This window comes from Crinia signifera, chromosome 1, assembly GCF_055691185.1.
Source record: "Crinia signifera chromosome 1, ASM5569118v1, whole genome shotgun sequence".
NCBI classification, from domain to species: Eukaryota; Metazoa; Chordata; class Amphibia; order Anura; family Myobatrachidae; genus Crinia; species Crinia signifera.
In genome coordinates, this window is record NC_139217.1 from 125,661,677 (window position 1) to 125,687,180 (window position 25,504).

The 25,504-nt window shown below is 43.0% G+C and overlaps 1 protein-coding gene and 1 long non-coding RNA gene across 4 annotated transcripts in view; one reads left to right on the forward strand and one right to left on the reverse strand.

Annotated features, from left to right (window-relative positions):
- The window catches only part of LOC146060165 (uncharacterized), a 29,344-nt gene extending 6,165 nt beyond the window's left edge, over positions 1–23,179 (forward strand). The window contains exons 2-5 of the long non-coding RNA XR_014470384.1: positions 9,855–10,964; positions 11,318–11,410; positions 15,434–15,564; positions 22,527–23,179. This is a non-coding gene — a long non-coding RNA (uncharacterized LOC146060165). The remainder of the gene's footprint in view (positions 1–9,854; positions 10,965–11,317; positions 11,411–15,433; positions 15,565–22,526) is intronic.
- On the reverse strand, positions 325–23,406 carry LOC146060149 (uncharacterized). Of its 3 annotated transcripts, none has more exons than XM_083173095.1 (8): positions 22,413–23,406; positions 18,827–18,928; positions 17,595–17,672; positions 13,617–13,691; positions 10,901–10,933; positions 9,840–9,919; positions 6,848–6,919; positions 325–472 (listed from the first exon to the last, which is right to left on the reverse strand). In XM_083173095.1, the coding sequence occupies exons 1-7, from the start codon at positions 22,462–22,464 to the stop codon at positions 6,848–6,850; spliced, it is 492 nt and encodes a 163-aa protein (XP_083029221.1). In that variant the 5' UTR covers positions 22,465–23,406; the 3' UTR covers positions 325–472. The 3 variants fall into 3 exon arrangements, with proteins under 3 accessions (XP_083029221.1, XP_083029212.1, XP_083029228.1); XM_083173086.1 differs by having other exon boundaries at positions 13,617–13,694; positions 22,413–23,397; XM_083173102.1 differs by lacking the exon at positions 22,413–23,406 and adding an exon at positions 21,017–21,629 and having other exon boundaries at positions 13,617–13,694.
- Positions 23,407–25,504: the final 2,098 nt, after the last annotated feature.

A 25,504-nucleotide genomic window follows, 5' to 3' on the forward strand; every position in this document is an offset into this window, starting at 1 on the left:
AGTCAGCCCTGGTTTCATAAAATCACGGGTCAAACCGAGTAGGAGTCCCCCGGATTTTATAAAACCAGCACCAGGCTCAAGGGCCAGTCCTGGTTCCCAATATACGGGGGACAAAATGAGTAGGAGTCCCTCATATTTCAAGAACCAGCACCGGGCCCAACCAGCCAGCAGGGTAATGCCACAGCTGGGGGGTGACGGGGGGACGGATCATTTCTAATTTTCTCCATTCTAATATTCCATTAATCATTTTTAATTAAACATTGAAACACAGGAAGGGCAATGTTTTGTTGTTTTTCTATAAACATGTATAAATACATAAGCATGTTGTGTTACTACTGTACAATGCAATTTTATTCTTGAGAAAAATAAAAAAAATAACGATCATCTTCAATCGTGTCACTCATCAGACTTTAGAAGTTGGTCAACATTTTCATATATATTATCTGCAGTCCATAATGATGTCAGATACGTCCTGAGGTAAAACAGAAATAAATGTTTAATTGCACAGTAAACAGTAACAAACAAAAAAAATGATTACCTACAATACAGAAACCTTATATGCCCCTACATTAAAGTTAGATTTTGGGGGGAATTTTGTATTAAATATGTATAAGCTCATTTTTAATTTTAGGTGATTTTAAAATGACTTGATAGTCATTATGGTACTTGTTTCCTAGAAGGGCGCCCATGTACATCGCATGCCATTACAATGGCATGCAATGCGACCGATGCGATGGCCGCGATTTTACATAGAAATGCATGGTAAAATGTAAATCGCGTCGGTCGCATCGCATGCGGCCAAAAAATCGCATGCGATGCGACCGACACGATTACCGATTTTACATAGGGAACAATGTTAAATGGCCCAATTGACCCGATTTTACATAGGGAACAATGTTAAATGGCCCACAGACCCCAAATAGCCACCCTGAAGTGTGAAATGCCCCCCCCCCCAATTGTTAACGCCACCCCACGATCAACGTCAACCCGAAGCGTGGCAAACGCCGCTAGCCCGCGAGGGGCGGCGGTACGCGTCCTCCGACCTTTTCATACCCCCACTATCCACGTCGGCGCAGAGCTGAGAATAGAAAGTGTGGTGAGTGCAGCGAGCCACTGAGCCCGAACCGTGGCGAGCGCACGCGGAATACGAGCCCGAAGCGTGGCGAGCGCACGCGGAATACATGTTAAGTAATCCGTGTCCCCTCACGGGGCTCGCTGCGCTCGCCACGCTTCGGGGGCGTGTTCCGTGTCCCCTCGCTGGGCTCGCTACGCTTGCCACGCTTCGGGCTCGGTGGCCCGCTGCTCTCGCCACACTTTCTATTCTCAACTCCACGACGACGTGGATAGTGGGGGTATGAAAAGGTCGGAGGACGCGTACCGCTGCCCCACGCGGGCTCGCTGCGCTCACCACGCTTCGGGTTGACGTTGATCATGGGGTGGCGTTAACAATTGGGGGGGCCATTTCACACTTCAGGGTGGGTATTTGGGGTCTGTGGGCCATTTAACATTGTTCCCTATGTGAAATCGGGTCAATTGGGCTATTTAACATTGTTCCCTATGTAAAATCACGGTAATCGCGACGGTCGCATCGCATGCGATTTTTTGGCCGCATACGATGCGACCGACGCGATTTTTTTCCTTGCGATGCCTAAGATCAAAATCGTGGGCACCCTTCTAGGAAACAAGTACCATCATTATTTCAAAATAGCATTTCCAGGTGCTTTTAGCACTAACCCCAAGACTATCCTGATGCTTACCCTAACTGCAGCCTCAACCTCGTGAAAAAAATGCAGAAAAAACAAAAAGAATAATTAGGTGTATCACAGAATATATGAAAATAAATATTAAAAAATATTTAAAAATGTCCACAAATTTCTGGCCCACTGCCGCGGTGCCTTCTATCTAGGAGCCTGTACATTGCCCACCCACTCACAGCCACCAAGCGGTCATCTGGCGGACAGCCTAAGCAGCCGGGAAAGCACGGGTCCCAGAAAGCGGTGCCTTCTACCTACGAGTCTGCACATCACCCACCCACTCACTGACATATGAGGCAGATTGGGAGATGGGAATCCGGCAGCTGCAAACTAAACCCCAGTGCATTAAACCTGCTACAGCCTGCAGGTGCCATATGGGAATCTACCCTCCAGCCATTTTCAGACCGAAATTCCCATCTCAGTCATAAAGATCTCTAACAGGCAGCATGGGCAAACGGGGCACAGGTGAGCTAATTATCCCACATATTACATCTATACCTTTCCAGCGGAATCAGTCTACTGTAATGCTGGGGACGCCCAGTATATCAGGATATTACTTTTCAATTTGTTAATGTGAATTTGCGCACTTTTTCGCCCTTTTTTATAACAAGGACATATCCCTTTTTAACCAAGACTATTCTTACAGCCAACTCCAAAACTAGGGGAAATTGACTTGTATTTGTACTTTATAAATATATTGTTTTTATTATTTGATTGTCCTTAATCATTCCAGTCATACACTGACTTTTTCTAAATGTATATGCATTAATAAATGTATTCATTTTATTACAGTATTATAAGTATTATAATATTATAACCAGTACAGTCAGTGCCGAAACTAGACATTTTGGTGCCCTGTACCATAAAAGCAAATTATACCTTACTAAAAATCAGGGTCAAATTTAGGGGTGTGGATTTATGAGGAAGGGGCATGGCCACATAAAAGTAACAATAACACTTGTAATGCCCCTTAAGCCCCCTAGTCGGACTTATCCTAAGGAAAAGTCAGACCAGGTTCACTTTGAGCTCCCCCGGCAGCTCGCTTACATGAATGGGCAATGTAGGTGAGTATCGGGCGGCCACCCATAGGGCAGATGCACTATGGGCAAGACATCCCTGGCACACACCTAGTTATTGCCCTGAGTACAGCCTAACTCTAAATCTACCCTTAACCGCACCTTAACCCTTACTCTAACACTAAAATAGTCTGTTGACATTCTGCCTGTGGACATTTTCAATGTAAACATTATGATCACATTGACCTTATGCCCATGTCAATAATGTTTTGAATATCAACATTATGGTCAGTGTCAACTTTCAGAACATTTTGAGATTCTTGAGCTGACATTCTTATGTCAATGTTTTGTACCACACCTGGTTCTTGATCCCAACCTGGGCAAGTTTAACTTTAATATGAAAAGGGACAGTACATTATTAAATAACTGGAGAGTGCTCCAACAAATTATGGATAAGTATGATTCATTGATGTCTGCATGCAAGCCATTCAACTCGTCGTGGAATTAGTGTCAATGCAGCTGGCCTGCCTCAAGGAGGAGCCATGTAACCAGTGGCAATGTAATGCATAAGATTGAATCATTATAGTACAGCACCTCTCTCTTGTTGGCAATAACAAAGAATGGGTGCATTTCTGCCTGTTACCCCCACCATGTTACTAACTACCTCTTCCTTTATCTCCCTCTGCTTTCCCCATTGCTATCTATGTCTCCCATCACACTTTATCTCTCTCTCTTCTCTTGTCACCCACTCCATCTTCCTGTCAACCGTTATCTCTACCCGTCACCCTCTGTTAACCACACTCTGATTCTCCCTTTCATCCACTCCCCAATACCCTGTGCCTCTAGATGTCACCATCTCCCTTTTGCCCACTGTCTTTCCTTGTCACCCTCTCCCTGTTACCCAATGACTCTCAATAACTCTCTGCCTCAACCCTTCACCCACAGCTTGTCACACTCTGCCTTTCTCTCTCATCCACCGTACATCACACCCTGCCCATTTCTGAAACCAGGACTGGCTCAAAGAGCATTATTTTTCTGTTTTTTACACAGAGAAGCCTGCACAGATCTGAACGATCTGTACAGGCTTCATGCTCATCCGTATTTGGCTGCCAGGAAACTCAGCAGCCAAATACGAATGACTGCACCATCGGAAAATAGGAATCCTGAGAATTTGGCAGCTTAGTAAATTTGCCCAAATTCTCGTGTCATATTTTTGGGCTGATTACAGCTGTTCCGGTCGTACCTGTTCGTACCGCGGATCGGCCGTAATGGTCAATCTTAATAAATTTCCCCCCAAGTGTACACACACACTGCCTCTTCTCATTCTCTCAAACTTACCCACAGCCTCTCCCCATCAAACTCTGAATCCCCTTTCACTCATCTAAATAGAAAGTGCAAGCATTAAAGCAGCCAGTCTCATTCCCTAGTGGTTTTAGAGCACCAGCCCCCAAGTGTCTTTCTAGTTCCATCCAGGCCTCTTCTGTCTCTCTAGCCATCCCCGTTCTGTCTCTCCAGTATCTCCAATGTCCCTACAGCCAGCTCCCCTCTGTCTTACCAGCTAGTCCCCTTCTATCACTCCAGCCAACCCCTTTCTGTCTCTTCAGCCCCTCCAGTGCCTCATCAGCCAGTCTCCCTTCTCTCTCCATCCGCTCCAGTTTCTCATCAGCCAGTCCCCCCTCCTATCTCTCCAGTCCATCACATTGTTTCTTCAGCAAGCCCCCTTCTATCTCCAGCCCTGCAGTGTCTCCCCAACCAGCTCGGCAGTTTCTCCAGACCTGCTGTGTCTCTCCACATCACCCTCGTAATGTCACTGTCTGCCACTCCCTGTCATCCTCTACCTCTTCTTGTTACCAATGGCCACGTGGTATATTATGAACTTGGGGTAGGATGGAGGAGGGACGCCCAAAGAATATATATACACATGTGCCAACCACTTACAAGTTCTAGCATTCTATCTATTGAAAATTATTTAACCTTCTATTCATATGTACTGTACAGAAAACATATTGAAAAATAAATATGACCATAACACATAAATGCATACTCCAGCAGATAATCCTTATAAAAACATTTTTTTTTTCACAATTTGAATCAAATTGACCGTTTACTACATTGTGTATGGTCCCATCCTGACAACAAAAGCCAATATCAACAGGCTGACGGAAATCTGTCTATAATTCATGTTGCACAATAATCTTATTAAATGATTGCTCATAATAACCTTATTAATAACAGTACTGGGGGGAGGGATGATTTGATAATAGGAATGAGGCCACTGGAACTGAGGCTGGTAGTGTTAACATCTTACACCTTTGTACCTTTTTATCTTGCCAGCTTGGTGCACTGAACATATTTACTGTATCCCATCTCTGGAAATGCATCAACAACAGTACATGCACATTGCAGTGAGATAAGATATGCACAAAAGGAGTGATTTAGACAGGAATGTACACTTAGGGGAAATGTACTGATTGCTGAGTACGGCCGAGCAGCGGTACAAACGGGTATGATTGGAATTAGCTGTAATCGGCCCGAAAATACAGGCTGTTTGAGATGCTCCTGGTTGCAGAAATACAGGGGACACATTTCATAGGGTCTCCCTTTATTTCTGTTACCAGCACAGGGCTCTTATACCGGTCCTGGTTACAAAAATACGAGAGACAAAAAAATGTGAGTCCATCATATTTTTATAACCAGCACCGGGCTCCAACAGCCAGTGGTGTCATGCCACAGCCGGGTGAAACTTTTTATACAAGTTCCACCAGCCAAAACATGATCACCCTGACTGTTCAGCACTGGCCAGATCCCTTGGAGAGTGGGGACTCCCCATGAAGCAGTCCCCCCTCCAGGGCCACTCCAGGCCTTAGCTGAAGCCAAGACTACAGTATCCCCGGCACTCCTGGGCAGTGGGCTTGGGGTATTGGGTTTTGTAGTAGAAATACAAACCCCAGCAAGCCTCCCCCACATGCCGGGACTTGGAGAACCACAATTTATTGCATGCAGGGAACTAATGGGCCCACTGGGACTTGTACTCCCACCATGGAACCAATACCCAAATCTCCATGGAGATGCCTACAGCCAATCAGGTATCAGCTCAGGACTGATTGGCTGTAGTCTCCATGGTGATGCTTTCAGCCATTCGGGGCTGAGTGTGGTCCCCAGCACAGAGTTTGGTGGATGTCACAGGGACTCCATACCAGAGACTCCTCTGAAGAACCAGCTGGTTCTGCCACTGGAACCTGGAACAGTAAATATGTGAAGCGAGGGTGTGGGTGTGTATATTAAACTTGTTCTGTTCTATGTGTATTTGCGTGTGTCTTTTTCTTCATTGTCATCACCAGTGAACTACAATAACCAGCAGGTCCATTAATGCGCATCATGCTGGGACTTGTCATTCACCAAGTCCCAGCATGCGGGGGAGGCCTGCTGGAACTTTATAGTTTGACTGTGAAAACAAATGTATTTTTACCCCTTTTTTACACAAATTCATCAGTCCCTGGGGGGGGTCTTTATCCCACTCCCCCAGGGACCTTGTCTGGGGCTGACCAGCTAGGGGACCCAGCATAAAAAGTGTCCCCTGGCTGTGGCATGACACTGCTGGCTGTTAGAGCCCGGTGTTGGTCCCAAAACATGGGGAACCCCAGTATTTTTTACCCCAGTATTTTTGAAGCAAGGACCGCCCAAGAGCCCGGAGCTGTTTTTTTAAATATGGGGGAAACCCCCCCCCCCACCCCTGTATTTGGGGATCCAGGACCGGGACTTTTCTTAAAATCACACATATTCGTTAATAAAAATAGCCCAAAATTGCATGAAATTCTGACTTCGTCTTCAGTAGAACTCCCATCTTAGTAAATTCACCCCATAGTGTTGACCATAAATGCATGCTTAGAGGCATATAATTTCCATCTAAAGTAACCTAGACGCAAGGGGGTTCTGATAAGGATGATGATTAGAAGCGTCTTTATTTCTCCATGATCACAGTTATAGGACACTTCTTTCTATCTCAGCATCAGACCAATTTTTAAAGAAAAAAAGTTGCAGTAAATAAATAAACGGTAATATTAAATATTATAATACCTATGCTTTAATGTTTCCTAGCGGAATGCCTGGATCTTCTTGAGCTTTGAGGTCAAATGAATACCTTTTATTCTGTGAAAGGAACAACTAATTAGAAATTAAAGAAATAAAACATAAAACATAAAAATGTTTTCTAGCTCACTGTTTGGATTGTGGTCATGTAGACTCTACAGACATGATTGTTGCTTGTCTATCTGTGTGTTATGCGCTAATTCAACCTAACAGCTAGCTGCTCCTCTGATAAGACTCTCCTGTTAGTGAGAGACACAAAGCAACAATGTAAACAAAGGGGGATAATCGGAGTGCGCTCAAATGGTACCACCTTACATAACCCAATGCTATATATCACATATACATGATAAAACAATCACATTTCAAAAAGTCAAATTTATGTATTCAGGAAAAAAACTTAGACTTCCTTCAGGAAAGTAGTCCTTTATTTAAAATCCAACGCGTTTCATCAAAAAATCTTCATCAGGGGCATGGCAAAAAAAGAAAGCACACCTGGGGAGAGGTGTTTGAGGGGGCGCTCAGCAAGAGGTGCAACTCCAGCAGCTGCAAAAACGGGTTCGTCATACCCGGTAATGTGGACCGGCAAAAAGGTGAACCTGGCGGTTCTGTGCAGCGCTGAAATAAAATTTGGAACTTACAAACGTCCTCAGCTGCTTACCAATTGGAGGACAATCCACCTCTGCCATGGAGTGGTAATTATAAAACTTCAGAGATTTGCTTTTGGATACAGTTCCCATGCATTCCTAAGGCATATAAGAACAGACCCATTGTGTGCAAGCCTTTTATGTTCATGTATGTTGAATTTGTGCAGAATCCAATGCTATTTTTCAGCAGGAACCAGCAGGAACTCAGTTCCTGAACCTCTAATTAAATATGACATCATCAGGAACTGAAAATGTACTTTTCATAAGATAAGTTTTATTTTAAAGTCACCTGTGAGTGCCTTGTTTCTAAATACAATATATACATCTATCTCTCCCTCCCTCTCTCTATTATATATGTTTTTTTTTATTTAATTGATCCACCCTCATACCTGGAGTTCCTGAACCTTTTTTTCCAGAAAAACAGTACTGGCAGAATTTATTAGGCGGCATTATTAGCCCAGTAATGTTTTTAATTATATTTTACAACTAAACAATTTTATTATATCCAAATGTTGTAAAGATCATCGAAACAATTAGTTAATTTTTAAATTTGTGCACTGCACAGAACCGCCAGGTTCACCTTTTTGCATGGCGAAAAAGGACCTTATATCAAGGTCTTAACAATGGAGAGCATTCCCTATACTGTAAAACATATTAACATCAATTTCGGTAAAAGTATTCAATTTACTGACAGTCAAAATACCACCAACCATTGGCTGACAGCCAAAATACCAACACGTTTAAAATGCCGACATTCATTATGCCAACATGGGCAACATGCAGACACGTTCAAAATGTTGACAAGTCTTGGAGACGAAAACTGTTGGGTGATTTCTTATTCCGGCATTCCATCACTCTCAACTAAGTTATACCTGGTTTTATAATCTAGCTGCCTACACTGCCACTTTAGGGAATTTACTTTTGGATTAACTCTTCCCATTTCTGTTTTTATAGTCTACATATAGGTTTATGCATCTCATTTTTTTTTATTATTATTGGTGTGGATTTTTTTTATTAAATGGTGTTTTTGAATATATCTTTTTAGTGAAATATTTATATTGTTGACTTAGCCGCATTATGAATTGCCACAATTAGTCGCCGTCTAAGTCCAATACCATTGTTCCCAGACTTTTAGTGACTCACCATAACTAAACTTGGACAGAGCTGAAGCCCTTGCATAGTTGTACGCAGAGTACTTGTTAGGCACCATATCTTTCCAAGTCTTGGCGTTTGATATGCTAATAAAAATGTATTGTCCTATAGCCATGCTCCACCCAACTGGCATGTCTAGTTCCATATATGGAGAGATTGTGTAAAGACATTGTGGATGGGGCACTTAGAAGTGTGGGTGTATACTGCTACATCTGAGAGGAATATTTTAAAATTACTTATATACTAATATACAAATGTAGATGAGCCCCAAAGCAGTTAGTAAGAGATACAATACTTGCTAAAGTGCTGGGAAATGGCACTGATGATTCCATGTAAATGTATCTATCTCTCATTCCTTTTCCCAAAAAAATGTAACAGTGTTAATGTGGGCTAGGTGAAATGAGGGAGATTGCTAGAGTAATGAGGGAGAGAGGGAGATTGCTGCTATTTCAGGGAGTCTCCCACAGAATGCAGGAGGGTAGGCAACTATGATATATATTTATATATACTGTATAACATATAGCGCAACAGGAAAAAAGATTCAGATTTTATTTTTAAAAGGAAAACAAAATATGTCACGATTTAATTATATTTTATATGGAGCATTGTCAAAACAATATTCTCTCTTATGTTTTTTTTAATATCATTACATTTTTATATTGAGAACATATAGAATAATGGACCTAATTCAGACCTGTTCTCTAGGCTGCGTACACTTGCAGTCTAGCGAACAGGTCAGCACCGCCCCTCCAAAACACCTGCCGCCCGCTGTACATATTAAACATGTATGAGCCATAATTTACCAACACAACGAGAGTACTGCAAAAAACATTACACCTCTTCAAGGGTTTCCTCTCCCTCTTTCTAGACTGGAATCACATAAGAATGAACATTTTTGAGATAATAAATAGACCCCTTATTATTTTATACACTACTAGTAAGACGGCTTGAAGCAAATGCTACGAAAGCTAGTAGATGTAGTTTGATTTGCTACCAACAGATGGCAGTGTAAGCACGCTCGATGCAAATGCTTCAAGAGCTAGTAAATGTAGTTTCTCAGTGTTTCGGAGTCACATGGACACAAGACACATATAAATATATATAAATATATATATATATATATAGAGATGATTCTAACAAGTATTGCACTTTTATTATATTTTAAGGTTATTTTAAACACGTACTTTTTTTCTTTTTAGTATGACTGTCAAAGAGATGATGATGATTACAATGAATACAAAAACAAAAATCCAAATGAGACCAGCTACGAAAAAAGGAAAGAGAAAGCAATTATTTACACTTAATACATAATATATAGTTGTATAAATCTAATAAATTTGATTTCCTGTATTAATCCTCTGTACAGTCTGTAAGAAAAGGTAGATCTACAATGTAACTTACAGGAAATAGGCAGGATATTGCCTAGAGCTATTAAAAGAAAAAAAGTGCAGAATTCACTAAACATTAAAAGAAAAAAAAACTGGATAAAGAAAGTAATAGGCGATATCCAATTACATACAATCCATTTTCATGCAATATATGTGAAAATGTCTGAATTCCATTAATTCATCCCCAGAATTAATTTCCAAATGCTATCATATAAATGCTCTCAGACAGTGTTGGACTTAGTCATCTAGGGTCCACCAGGAAGGGATGCAATGTCAGGGGGTCTATTCTTATGGGTGTGGCCAGCTACCAGATGTGTTCTGGCCAGCCCCATACAGGCTTGGCTAACTATTATAGAAGGCATGTTCTTGGCCCCTGATATAGATATATAATGAAATGTGTAGCCTGCTCCAGTGCCTTCCACAGCTGAGGAAGAACAATTATCTACCAATACACGATACAATGTTTCGGCGCTTAGTATCCTGATGATGGGGAACTAAGCCCCGAAACATATAGTACTGTGCAGTGTAATGTATGATTCAAGTGCACAGTCTGGGACCTGATCCCTAGAGAATCCCTGTACCTCTGTGGTCCAGTCGGACCCTGCTCTCAGAACTTCCCACACCTTGACTACCACAACCCTGGGGTACCAGCGCCACCAGACCCAGTAAGCAGAAACTGGGTTCTGGCATGCTGTGACCATGTCTGTGTTATATATGTGCAAGCCCAGCATCCCTGGCATTGGTTGTGGGATTGCTAAGTATATAAACAGTTTGGCAATTAATACTTCACATTACTGTATGCAGTTCATAATGTACATAATGTAAGGTACTACAGTAATGACTTGTAAAAGACTTACCTGTGGATATTCCGCTTTCTCTATTTTTAGGTGCTATGCAAAAATAGAAGAGAAAAAATATGTGGTAAGTTCTGTAAAAGCTGTAAAATGTTTTAGCTGCAGTCCTTATATATGTAACACATGCCACACTGGAGATGATTAAACATGGTCCACATTTTGCATCCAAAGTATAGTAAGACATATTTCTCATCTTAACTTCTGTCTATGTACTGTTCATATTGATTTGCCATTGATCCTATTGGAGGGCATTGATGTTTGGAATAAGGGAGCATGGGTAAGTGGTACCTTGTCAGTGTATTGATAGCACATAGTAGGTGGTGTATATATATTAGGTATGTACAGTACATAATTGTCATTCATAAAAGTTACCTGAAACCTTTGGGCCCTAACTGATGTTTGAAATCTTGATTTGCGCAGTTATAATCAAGATCTAACTACATGTGTGGTGCGGTCAAAATACAGAAGACTGACAGCAAGATCCAGACAGGCAGAATCCCTACAAATTCCAGAGTAAGTATAGGTTGTTAGGGTTAGAGTTAGGCATTAGAGGGAGGGTTAAGCTGTGGAGGTGGGGGAAGTTAGGGTTAAACTGCGGGGGTGTTAGGATTCTGCGGGGGAGGTTAAAGTAAGGCTTTGGGAGGGAAATTTTAGGGTTAAACTATGGGGGGGGGGGGATTTAGGATCGAGATGTTATATCAGGCATGGGCACACTGTGGCTCTCCTGCTGCTGTGAAACTGCACTTCCCAGCATGCACTGACACAGTTTTAGCATTCCCTAATAGGAGAAATGTGGCAAGGCATGCTTGGACTTGTAGTTTCATAACAGCTGGAGAGCCACAGGTTGCCCATGCCTGGGTTAAGGTAAGGCTGCTGGAGGGGGATATTAGGGTTAGGCTGTGTAGGTGGACGAAGTAAGGATTAGGTTGTGTGAGCGGATAGGATTAGGCTTCTGGAGGGGGATGATGGAGATAGGCTGCGGAGGGGGAGGGTAGGGTTAGGCTGTAGTAGGAGTAGGTTAGGGTTAGACCGTAGGAGGGGTAACATAGAAACATAGAATTTGACGACAGATAAGAACCACTTGGCCCATTTAGTCTGCTCCTTTGCCCATCTAATCTGCCCCTAGGGTTAGGCTGTAGGAGGGATAGGTTAGGGTTAGGCTGTAGGAGGGTGAGGTTAGGATTAGGCTGTAGGAGGTGGAGGTTAGGGTTAGGCTGTGGGAGGGGGAAGTTAGGGTTAGTCTGTAGGAGGGGGAGGTTAGGGTTAGGCTGTAGGAGGGGAGGTTAGGGTTAGGCTGTAGTGGGGGGAGGTTAGAGCTAGGCTGCAGTAGGGGGAGGTTAGGGTTAGGCTGTAGTAGGGGGAGGTTAAAGCTAGGCGGCAGGAGGGGGGTTAGGGTTAGGCTGTAGGAGGGTAGGTTAGGCTGTAGGATGGTAAGGTTAGGGTTAGACTGTAGTAGGGGGAGGTTATGGTTAGGCTGTAGGAGGGGGAGGTTATGGTTAGGCTGTAGGAGGGGGAGGTTAGGCTGTAGTAGGGGGAGGTTAGGCTGTAGTAGGGGGAGGTTAGGGCTAGGCTGCAGTAGGGGGAGGTTAGGCTGTAGTGGGGGGAGGTTAGGGTTAGGCTGTAGGAGGGTGAGGTTAGGGTTAGGCTGTAGGAGGGGAGGTTAGGGTTAGGCTGTAGTGGGGGGAGGTTAGAGCTAGGCCGCAGTAGGGGGAGGTTAGGGTTAGGCTGTAGTAGATGGAGTTTACAGCTAGGCTGCAGGAGGGGGAGGTTAGGGTTAGGCTGTAGGAGGGTAGGTTAGGCTGTAGGATGGTAAGGTTAGGGTTAGACTGTAGTAGGGGTAGGTTACGGCTAGGCTGTAGGAGGGGGGGTTAGGCTGTAGGAGGGGGAGGTTAGGCTGTAGTAGGGGGATGTTAGGGTTAGGCTGTAGTAGGGGGAGGGTAGGGCTAGGCTGCAGTAGGGGGAGGTTAGGCTGTAGTGGGGGGAGGTTAGGGTTAGGCTGTAGTAGGGGGAGGTTAGGGTTAGGCTGTAGTAGGGGGAGGTTAGGGTTAGAGGTAGTGTAAAAATACTTAGCAGAATATGTTGGGATTTTGTCCTTCGGCATCCTGCTGTCAGTGTCTGACTGTCGGGATCCCGACTGCCGGTGGCGTTCTCTTAGTAATATTCATTTTTTTCTCTTGTGATGTTCGGTTATTCAACCAAATGCATTAGCACAATTATGGTAAATGTGTTATTTTGATTTCTTTTATCCATTGAGCCATAGTAAACTGAGCTTCTCTATAGCATTTGTCAGTCACATTTATATCTTGTTATTTATGTATTTTTAATCATTTTTTTGATATTGCACTTACATTATGTGGAGCTTAATTGGATATTTACTCATTCTCATCAATTTTGGTCTGTTTGGAATTTATAGTCTATTCTATCATTTGACAGTGAACACAAATTAGGGTTCCCTTGGCAGAAGCCATATAACCTACCTGGATGTGTTTGGACAATGGAAAGAAACCACAGCACACAAAGGAAATCCACGTAAATGTGGGATTAATATATAAACTCACACAAATCATACCCTGGTCAAAACCAACTCATATTCCAGTATTTACTCTAGTGAATAAACATCTAATTGTTTTGCAAGGGAATGGTTTATCTTCTAAATAAGCCTGATACAAAAATAATGATTTTGAAAGTATTATTGTGGAAATGTGAATTGTGCACTTACTGTGTGTGGAAGTTGGTGGTGACATTGTGGTGATAAAAGGTCTTCCCTGATGAATGGTGGTTATTTCTGCAATTACTTCTGAAAAAAAGCAACAAATAGACTTGGACAGTAACACAAAGGCACAGAGGATATCAAATCAAAGCCAATCATTAGCATAATTATGGTAAATGTGTTATTTTTGTTTCTTTAAATTATTGAGCTACAGCATAGTCAACTGAACATCTCTATAGAAGAATTCTATTAGGCAAATTTGTTGGTGTATTTCTGTATGGGAGAAAGGGGGAGGGACTGGGCCGCTGCTGTATTCTGCATGGGAAAAAAGGGCGTGAGGCTGGTGGCTGCTGGAGATATATATATATAATAGTGAATTTAATTGTTGAGTTAAGAGCATTGATGGAATCAATTACACGGGTCAGCTGCTACAACATGTAGCTACATGTTCCAAATTGAACATGACATGTTCTTTACCAATGATTCCATTGCAGGTAAAATTAAACTCTTCCTACGCTACATAGATGACCTTCTGATCATCTGGACTGGCAGCCGTGGGCAGCTGACCCTTGTAATTGATTCCATCAATTCTCTTAACTCGACAATTAAATTCACTTATGAGATCAGTGAACGTTCTGTCCACTATCTGGACGTACAAATCACCATTAGTAACAATGCTATCTCCACAAGTCTATATAAAAAGGAGACGGACAGGAATACCCTGTTACATTTCTCGAGTGCCCACCCCATGTCCACCAAAAAGGGACTCCCTTTTCCCAATTCCTCAGGGTCAGACGAATCTGTGATGACGATGATACCACAGAAAAGGAAATTGACCTCATGATAGATCGCTTCCTTTGTAAAGGCTATAAACCAGAAGAGCTCCACTTAGCCAAACAGAAGGCACTCCGCACGCCAAGAACAGATACTCTCAAACCCAAGAGTCCAGCCGTTGCACAAGACCAGATGGTATTAGTGCAAACGTACAGCCCTGTGGCCCCTGCCATCACCAAAATAGCACGCCAACTTTGGCCCCTTGTTACATCAGATCCCGACCTTAAAACACTGTCACGCTCCAAAATCTTACCCAGTTACAAACGCCAGCGCAACCTTAAAGATTACCTTGTCCATAATGACATTTCTGACTTTGCCCAGAGCAAACCCGGTTTATTTACCATCAGAAAACCTGGATGCTACAGCGTGCCAGTTGCACCACTTGTAGTTTTCTTGAAACCGGTGACAGTTTTCTTCATCCACATTCAGGCGAACGCATCCGCATAAAGCATGTGCTAACATGTAGCACCACGCATGTAATCTATTTTATTCGCTGTCCCTGCGGCCTTATGTATATAGGGAAGACCAAATGCCCCTTTAAAACTAGAATGGCAGGACATAGATCTGCCATTAGAGCCTCATTTGAAGGAAAAATTGGCCAAGACACTTCAGGGAATGCAAGCACAGCCTTGCTACCCTGAGGTACAAAATGATTGACCATATTCCCAAAAAGGTCAGAGGAGGTGACAGAGACAAATTGCTGTTACAGCGGAAGACCTGGTGGATCAATAAATTGAAAACGATCCACCCGACAGGCCTCAATGAAGCCTGCAGTTTTCACTGTTTTCTTTAATCAGATTTCCTGATCCCCTGCATTGACATTCGCACGTCCGCCGACTTCTTAAGCATGTACTGTTTATTTTACTGTCATGTATCCATTATGTTATGTATCCATTATGTATTTACATATGTTGCCTGGTTCCATTATTTGGTTCTCTGCACTTGTCACTTTCACCGTAACTCATGTATATTTTTTATTTTTTGTTTCACAGGGTTGCCTAGCAACCTCTCTGACGGCCGTGACACACCGGCTGGTGTGCACCGCCGGAAGGTGACGTCATTGGATCCGGCCCGACGGGGGCGAGCAGGCTCCCTCTCACTCGTGGTGTTGTAGGCTATATAGGTAAGAATGTTTCTTTTTCACTTTGAGCTTGACAAAGGTTATTAAAAAACCGAAACGTTGCTACACTTTATGTGTCCCGTGTTCCTTTTGAAAAATCCCCCGAGTGCCATCAATTACTCCTCCGTATATATATATATATATATATATATATATATATATATAGGGACACAGTACCCCAACCGCGCTTCTACAAATATATGGCAGCAACTCTGAGGGGCCCCCTGTTAGACAGGACCCGGGATAGAGATAGAAAGAGATAGATTCTCAGAATGCGCCCTTCTTACAGTACTAGTAATGGGACAATTTTTTGTCCAATATACAACAGAATTATAATAACAATTTATGACTTTAAAATTTTGACAATAAAAATTCTTTATTAAAAGATGTCTTCTCAGTGGTGGTATAAGAACAACGCGTTTCGTCAACAACTTCACTTCATCAGGGGCATTTGACAGCAAAAAAATACACAGGAATTTCACACCGAAATAGGTTCCTTTAGTAAGGCTCATATACAGCAGACATTTCTCATATGGTGAAGATAGTTTCAACAATAGGATCGCTGGATACTTTTATGAAAAAATATATGTGGAAATGGTGTCCACTGATCCTCCTATAATTGTCAATAAATACTGAGGGAGATTTGGTAACCTCAGGGACAATGTAGAGGAATTGGCACCAATTGATATTTTATAGAGTGGTGGCAAAACCGGATGTGAACTCCTGGATTCCAATCACTGAATATATATATATATATATATTGTGTGTAAGGAGTACGGGCCGCACCTGGGTGTCACCTGCCAAGGGGGGACACTAAAGTACAGTCCTGACTCCTGTCAGTGTGTGGGAGCCTGCACTTGCAGCCACTACACTCCCGTACCCCCGTAATGATGAAAAACAGGGGTTCAATAAGTATGCCAGGGTGGGATAGACCAGAGAGTGTGGAGGGTTAGGTTTAGGCACTAGCAGGGGACTTAGAGTTTAGCTTCAAAAGGGGGGAGGGTAGGGTTAGGCATGTAGGGTTAGCCATGTAGGGTTAGGCATGTAGGGTGGGAAGGTCAGGTTAAGGCAGCGGGGAGGTTAGATTTTCTGGGAGAGAGGGTAAAGGTCCTTACACACTGGGTGTTTTTGCCCTCGGTGTATGGATAACAATTATGGGGAAAATTACTGGGCTGAAAAATGCTCAGTGCATACACACTAAGCGGTTTTCGCCCATTTCAGCAATTTTCCCCAGGGTGGACAATTTTCCATAGCGGCCAGGGTGCACCCGCATCATCGCTGCCCTGGCCATTTATCTGCTGGTATTAATGGCCCACATGCTGGGCTTGTGATTCTCCAAGTTCTCCAAGGACCTTTAGTTCCACAACATTACAAAATAGATTATTCTATATTTTACCATATATCAGCCTGATGCCCACCACCCCAGGGGCATCTGGGATAGCCCCCGGGCTTCAACCTAGGCAGGGGTCACTCTGGAGGGGGGATACCTTTATTGTGGGGTCCCCACTCCTCCAGGGTCCCTGCCCAGGCTGACCAGCCACAGGGATCAATGCTTTGGCCGGGGGAACTTGCGTAAAAAGTGTCCCCCGCCTGTGGCATTACCCTGTTGGTTGTTTGGGCACGGTGCTGGTTGCCAAAATATGGGGGACCCCCTAGTTATTTTGTCCCCTGTATTTTAAGAACCAGGACCAGCCCTTGAGCTTGGTGCTGGTTTTAGAAATCCTGGTTATGCTCAGGAGAGGGGACCCCATGCCGTTTTTTGTTTTTCCATTTATTTACACAAAACGCACATTAATATGTCTACAAAATCACACATGTCCACTAATTCATCTACTGAAACTCGCACATTTTCATGAATAAAATCGCACCCTATTGCACGTTTTAACTGCAAATTTGCATCCCAGTAAACAGTCAATTTCTTCAAAAAAATTACGGAAAAATTACGGAAAATGCGATAATGTGCAATTTCAGAAACTTGCTAAAATTCACATATCATTAAATGTCACCCATGATATTTTGCATTATGCACTTACTATGTTGGGATGTTTCTTCTAGTGATTTTGTGATCACAGTGCTGCTGTCATGACTTTTTGCTGCTTTTGTTATTGCTTCTGGAAAAAAAAAAATAAGTAATAAAAGAATAAAATAGAGAAAAGAGGACAACAAAAATGAATCTTCCCAAAATAAAGGTCAGATATTTATCTAATATAGTGTCTTGCCATATGCCAAATGCCATATATCCCGTTGATGATCGCACTGATGCTAATTGTATATGTGCAAACGGGCATGGGTCCATGGGTCGACCAATATTACGTCAACATGCATGGAGTCGACCACTAAAGGTCGACATGACTTAGGTCGACACATGTAATAGGTCAACATGGCTGACAGGCACGCTATTCTATTCTCCCTCCATGCCATAGTGGATGGTAGGGCATGAAATACCGCCTGTCAGCACATGTTGGCTCGAAAAAAGTGAAAAACCCATGTCAACCTTATGACTGTTGACCTAGCCATTGTCGACATTCCAATAATGTCGACCTCAGCCATGTCGACTTATTTCATACGTCGACCATCAGTGGTTAACCCAATGCATGTCAACTTTGTATGTGTTGAACTAACAAACGTATAATGTGCACACATATGGGATTAGCAACGCAAAGGGCAGCTCTCCCGATAATAGATTTAAGCACATGGCTATGAATCTGCACAGCGGGTGATTATTGATACACTGCGCATGCGCGAGGCCATCCTGCGATGAAGTCCTGCAACTTTTTCTAAATGCGCTGTTCCTGAAATTACAGGAAGTAGGCCCCGGAAACCGGTCATTTAGTGGGAGTGCTAAGAAAAACGCAGGTGTGCCTAGAAAAGTGCTATGCGTGTCCGGGAAAATGCAAGGCGGGTCTGAGCATTTTATGAGAGGGTGTGTGACATCAGCTCCAGGCCAGATATGCCTTTTTTCCCCAACACACCACTGAGTAAGTCGGGGGCTACGCGACACCTGCGATGAGTTGTGCCCAGTGTAATAATCATTAGATGTGATCCTGTTACGATGGGTTTGGGACATTTTCATAATAACGGATGTGTAGCTGTACACATCTATACGTACAGCATACACATTGATTCATAAGGTGGGATTTCACTCTAGCGGGCGTTGGCTTAACTGAATGCTGGCCACTGAATTTGCATCCCTGTGTAAAATGTACAAACCGTATAACCTTTTTACAAAGCTTTTTTTATATGAATAGGACTTTTTGTAACTTACCCGCAGTTGCAGCTTTATCAGTATTTGGCACATGCGACATCAATGCATCCGTTACATTACTGATACCTGCATGTTGGCTGTTTGAAATTCGCACAAGAAGCCCTGTAAAATAAAAACAAATAAAAAAGTTAACTTATGATTCCTGATATAAAAGGCATCAGGCCTGATTTTCTGCAGGCTACTGAGATGCCCACTGGCAACGTCACGATTCTGCTTATGGGCATGTATAAACTGGGTACACACTGGCGTTCATGCAGATGGCTGATATATCGCGAGCTCGTCAGTTTGTGTGTACCTCCAATATGTTATTTTTAGACTTGTTGCTACTAGTTAACTCTCAGCTTGAGTATTTTTGTATTTTATTTTCCCTGTTATGGAGGATGGTGCTACTTATCTCATACACTGTACGTAACAATTTCTAACAAATAAAAAGAGAGGAAAGATGAGATTTTTGTAGTGCCCTCTAAGGCCCTTATTCTGGTTGACACGCAAGGCTGCAAATTTCGCAGCCTTGAGAGTCCACCAAAGACCACCCGCCGGCAGCAGCCGCGCCGACTGCCGGGATTTTGGCATCCTGATTATTTGATGTTCGGGCATTTCTTCTGTAGGCAGTCAGGATGCCAGCGATAGTATACTGACCACCAGGATGCTGACTGCAAAATAGCAGCACTCAGCAGACATTGAGCCCGGTGGGAGCACTAGTTGCTTGTCTAATCCACATGTAAAGGACAAGAGTGGACAGAGGACGAGATGGGGGATCAGATGATGAGAAGATTGGGGTTGCCTCTACCCGGCACCGGGTTCCCATTGCAATGCAGGGCTTCCTGTTCCCGGCGCCGGGTCCCCCACTCTCGCAGCGCAGGGATTCCTGTCTCCGGCTCCTAGTCCCCCCTCTCTGAGAGCGCAGGGCTTCCTCTCCCTTGTGCCCAGTCTTGTGCACCCAACCAAATCACTGGGCGCCATGGCAATTGCATCCCCTGCACCCTCTATAGTTACGCCACTGAGAGGATTGTTCAGTAGTATAACATTTCCTGTGTATGATATAGCATACTCTATGATTGCTAATTATACTAGTTGTTTTCTAAAAACACATATACTGTACTAATAGCACTGAAAACATAACTGTAATAAGAAGTAAAGAAAAGCTGTACACTTAGTTATCTGTGTTCTACCAGCAGTCACACCCTGTGCATCCCGGGCACTGATAACAACTAAAAACTGAACAGAAAACAAATTTATAAATGTAGGATTCATGCTTATTTTATGTGTCTAATCTGAATTTATACTTGGATACAAACAATCTAATTAAGATCTTAGCAGTACTTCATAGTTGTATAATTATATTTGTATTAAATAAATACCATGCATAGGAAACGCAAATTTTATATTCAAGTACATTAAGTATTTATATATTGCTAATAATTATATGATAGCTACGGTACTCTTTACCAAGAACGGCGCCCGCGATTAGCATCGCGGGCGTCGGGGGTAAAAAATCGCGGGCATCGCGGGCATCGCGACGCGGACACCTGTGAAGCCCGCGAGGGGACGCGTTTACCTGTGAAGTTATCCGCGTCCCCTCGCGGGGCTCGCTGCGCTCGCCACGCTTCGGGCTCGGTGGCTCGCTGCGCTCGCCACACTATTCTATTCTCAACTCCACGCCGACGTGGATAGTGGGGGTATGAAAAGGTCGGAGGACGCGTACCGCCGCCCCTCGCGGGCTCGCTGCGCTTGCCACGCTTCGGGTTGACGTTGATCGTGGGGTGCCGTTAAAAATTGTGGGGGCCATTTCAGACTTCAGGGGGACTATTAGGGCTCTGTGGCCCATTTAACATTGTTTCCTATGGAAAAATCGCGGACATTGAGGCATTTAACACTAAAATCGCGTCCAATCTGACTTTTAACATTGATCCCTATGGGAAATCGCGGCCATCGCGGGCATCGCATCGCACCCGTTTTTTAGTGCATTCGATGGTCGCGATGGTCGCGATGGGCGCCGTTCTAGGTAAAGAGTACCATAGCTACTTCTATAATGAAAGCAAAGATAATTGGGTTTAGCACCTAGGCACAAAGGTGCTAATTCTGTCGGACGCAGTGGCGTATTTATAATGAGTGCAATGTGGACAGGCCCCTGAATGCCAGGGGGGCCCACACCTCGCACACTGCACCTGTTTTTTTTCTAATACTTACCCTCCGGATTCACGTGATGAAGACAGCATCGCTGCCAGAATAGCCGGAAAAATGTCCACGGTGCAATGTTTTGGAGGTCTGTGCCACCCCCATCTCATACTGTGCTGCATGGCAGGGCGTTACAGCTAGGAGAGAAGAGGGAGCCCGAATGGAGGATTCTGCACACATGCCGCTTCCTCTCTTAAGGTGCCCCTGTTCAATGTTTATGTAATTTGTCGATATTGCCTTTTGAGTGTGTTATAAGGGTGTTTACAATGTGTCATAATAGTAGTACACTTAGGGTTAGATGCACTAAGCTTCAAAAGTGATAAAATGGAGAGTGATAAACAGCCAACCAATCAGCTCCTACCTGCCATGTCACAGCCTGTGTTGTTTATCACTCTCCATTTTATCACCTTTGAAGCTTAGTGCATCTGGCTCTTAATCAGATACATTGAAGTCCATACTCTGATGGATAGTGAAGAGCTCAGGAAAAGTATGAATGAGAAAGGTGTTTTACACTGCCGAAAATAGAGCAGAAAATACACAGTGATTATGACTTGGAGGTTCCAGTGAAAGGTACAGTGAAAGTGTGACATTTTTTCAGAAACTAAAAATGAATAAGTTTGCAAAAACTAACCTCCTGCCCACCCTTCCCCCCCAACCCCACAACCTCTAATACCCACTTTCCAGCCCCTCAAGTGAAAATATGGAGGTGGCATTTAAGTGCCAGAATTATGACATTGTAAATGTCGACAGTCATTTCGAGAAATGCAAAGATTTCCCACTACTTTTATTGTTAATAAACCGAACTGTGCCTGTAACTGCACCTAACACTAATCTAAGACTTATCCTAAACCTTATACAACACATCAAAAACATTATAAACAACTATCTTAAAGCATCAATCTCAATATAAAATGTGTAAAATATGTATCTGTAGCAAGTTCTTGCATTTAATAATTTAAAAATGGATAATGCTGACTAAGCTCATCCACTGACACATCTTACTAGGTGACTCCACAGCCTATTTTATTGAAGTTTCATTGGGGTTTTTTGGTGGAGTTTTGAATAGAATCATAAAATATATAATGCAATACTTCACAAATCCAAATTTACCAGCCTCCATAAAGATTATTATGTTCAATTTTGCAACGTCTTATTATTATTGAATATTGCAGAAAGCCTGCGACGTTGATACTAGATTAAAAAATTCATAAAAAATATAATCATTTTAGTTTATTGACACTTTATATATATTCCCAAATATGGGCATTATATATTTTTCTAAAACATCAAAGAAGCTCTGTAAAATGCTTTGGATAATAAACATTACTAGAAGGATTTCTAAATACTTAATACATAAAAGGTAAAATGCTTCCACTATTTTAAAATGAAATAATTTGTCCGTTCTTACCTGAATGCAAAAGTAAAATATATATTGTTTGGCTCATCCTTAATGCATACATTATTGTTATATTTCACACACAAAAAAACTCTAAGAAGATAACCGCTTTTCCCCTACCAACAGATAGAAGATGATCACCGAGTTCTGTTCAAGCCTAAAACCTCTTATCAACATTTGTGAAACCTGGCAGCCAACCACTTGGAGTTTGTGAACAACCACAGAACAGGGCGTGTAAAACGTGCACGGGTGTGCATGCTTACAGAGACACAGGAAAGATGAAATCATATTGTATTATAGAGCTTGCAGTTTGTTGTTGTAGCTTTCAAATATGTTTATTTTGTTCAGGAGTGTTTTATGCATTTATAAATGTGGACATAGGATACTGTAATATATTTTTGTATTCCAATTATAATTAGATTAAAGACAGATAAACACAGATACTGTAACCAGAGTATTTCCAGTTTGTTGTAACTTAAAATAAGATGCAAATGGAAAGGCTGTGCTCACCTTGAACATGAACACCCTTCATCTGCCTCTCCAAGTGCAAGGTTTAGGTTATAAGGGCAAGTTACATTCAACTTTAAACAATAGTGCATTTAATATCCATGTGTACAGTAGTACAACAATGTTACACTTATTATGGTGCATACACTCTGTACGATGTATGCACTGAAAGTCATTGGTGACCAATTTCCCTTTAACTTCCCCAGTGTCTGTGGTGCATACACAATGAACGATTTGACAAACGATGAATGATCTACTGTAGCTACAGTCAATAGGCCTTTAAAAATAAAAAATATATCCAAATAGAGCTGCATGCACGGTCAATGAACAACCTTGATGAACGACTGGTGGGTGCGCGAATTATCATTTGCTGTTCATAGCATACACACTGAACATTATTTTGACCAATATCATTCAGAAGGGCCAAAATGAACATTATTGGTCAAAAAATTGTAGAGTGTGTATGCACCTTAACCATTTGAGAGCAAAGGGGATTTGTCAAAATAGGTATAAAAATTGCCAAGCAAACATTTTCATTCATCACCTGTAATGTTTGTCTTATATATGAAATATAATCTTTTTTGGTACTTGTTTAGTTTCAGGGCTGCAGTTACGTAGTGCTGTTTTGAGAATACCAATACAGCACTATGTTGCCTACGTATACTACTTAAGTGCTTCTGGAGCCCTGAAACTGCACAATGGTTAATATCCCCACTATCCACCTCATACCCCCACTATCCACAGTGGAGTTGATTTTATAAAGTGTGGCGAGTGCAGCGAGTCACCGAGCCCGAAGCATGGGCAGCGCAGTGCGCCCCGCGAGGGGACGCGTATTAGCGTCCGCTCGCCACGCTTCGAGCTCGGTGGCTCGCTGCGCTCTCCACACTTTATAAAATCAACTCCATACCGACGTGGATAGTGGGGATATGATTGTGTTAGTGTGTGAAATGTGTGTTGATAGTGTGTCTGTGTGTACTGCAGTGCTTTATACTTACCTTCAACGATGTCCCCGGCACTCCCTTCCTCCACAAGAAGTGCACAAATTTCCCTGGTATGCAATCTCCTGCCCTGTGGAGGCCCTCCGGTGCGGGTGGGTGTGGCCTGCGGAGCCAAGGTCCCGTCCTGCAGGTTGCGGCCTTCACGCAGCATGAAGCCGCGGCCTAAATTTAACATCCAGCCCGGCGCCCAGGATCCGGAGCCCGAATCGCAGGCGATCGTGACCGTCTGAAGCTGCCGGACGTCGGGACCCAGCTCTGGTAGGCTGAGTGCCCCCTCCCCACCCGCCGCCCCCTCTCGCCTGCCACGGAGGCGCCCAGAGAACACCGGCGCCAGTGTTCCCTCTAAGCTGTGTGCGCGCACACAACTCAACAAGCGTGCGCACAGACATTACAACAGAGCAAAAAGATATGTGAAATTGGTATACAATGAGGCGCAGAGGATACTTAGAAATATAGCAAGGTATGATCTTCCTTTTTTCTAAGTATCCTCTGCGCCTCATTGTATACTAATTTCACATATCTTTTTGTTTGTATAGTAATTTAAGTGTGGGTGACACTTACGTGAATTGTTACAACAGGGCAGCACAGCGCCATATAATATTTCTGTCACTCTCTATTGTCCAGTATTACAACAGAGCGCACAAAGCAGCGGTGGTCCCTTTTTGCAGTTGTGGACTCAATTAATGTGTGTTTCACCCATTAACTACATTGTGTGCTGTGTTTTGAATGTTTAAATGTTTAATATCATTTTGAAGTAAAGTTAACACAAATGCTGAACGTCATTTTCCAGTTATATATAAGTGACGCACAAAAATTAAAATTTCCTTCCAAAGTTGCACAGCCAAAATCTTTTGCCGCACACAGCCTTCGTAAAATTAGAGAGAACATTGACCGGCGCCCGGGCTCCAGGGCCCGAATCTGCCGGATGTCGGGACCTGGCTCTGGTAGGCTGAGTGCCCCCTCCCCACCCGCCATCCCCTCTCGTCTGCCACGGGGGGGGCCCCGGAGGACTAGATAGTCGCTGCTCATCCCCCCTCCTGCGGCAGCCACTTGTTTAGTTTCACGGTGCCGGCTACGCTGACAGCTTAGGCTACGTTGTCAACGTAGCGTAGAGCTGTCACCGTGAAACTAAACAAGTTTTTTTTTAAACACATTTTTTATCTGAATTTATATAACAAATGTTAGCGACACTGGCATTTTTACAGGATATTTTGAACATATGGCACTCAAAGGGTTAAGACACCACTCTTACATCATAGACTCAAACAGATTCAGGAATTCTTACCACTAATTAATGCAAATAATCTGTAGTATAAAGCAATAAATACTTCTAGAGATTTTAGACATAATGATAAATTAAAAATAGACAATAGATAAGTTTTCAAAACCAATGTTTTCATTTTCAAGTTCATTTGGCAATTCCAGCTGTTAACAATGCTTCTTGAAGTATTGCTCAAACAGTCCAGTCCTTGCACAACTGTTATGATGGCCACCAGGTGGTACTATTGCTCTTGCCAAGCAGTCCTTAAAGCCTCCTGTGTGCTAAAACTTCCCCTTTAACAGACACTTTTCCCCCGCTGGATTAGGTCCACCTGGTTC

Coding starts and splice junctions, on each gene's coding strand:
- LOC146060149 (XM_083173086.1), bottom strand. CDS start 22,464: ATGTATGCATTAAGGATGAGCCAAACAATATATATTTTACTTTTGCAT. Junction 17,673..18,826: donor TGATAAAGCTGCAACTGCGG/GTAAGTTACAAA, acceptor TTTTTTTTCCAG/AAGCAATAACAAAAGCAGCA. Junction 13,695..17,594: donor AGAAGAAACATCCCAACATA/GTAAGTGCATAA, acceptor GCTTTTTTTCAG/AAGTAATTGCAGAAATAACC.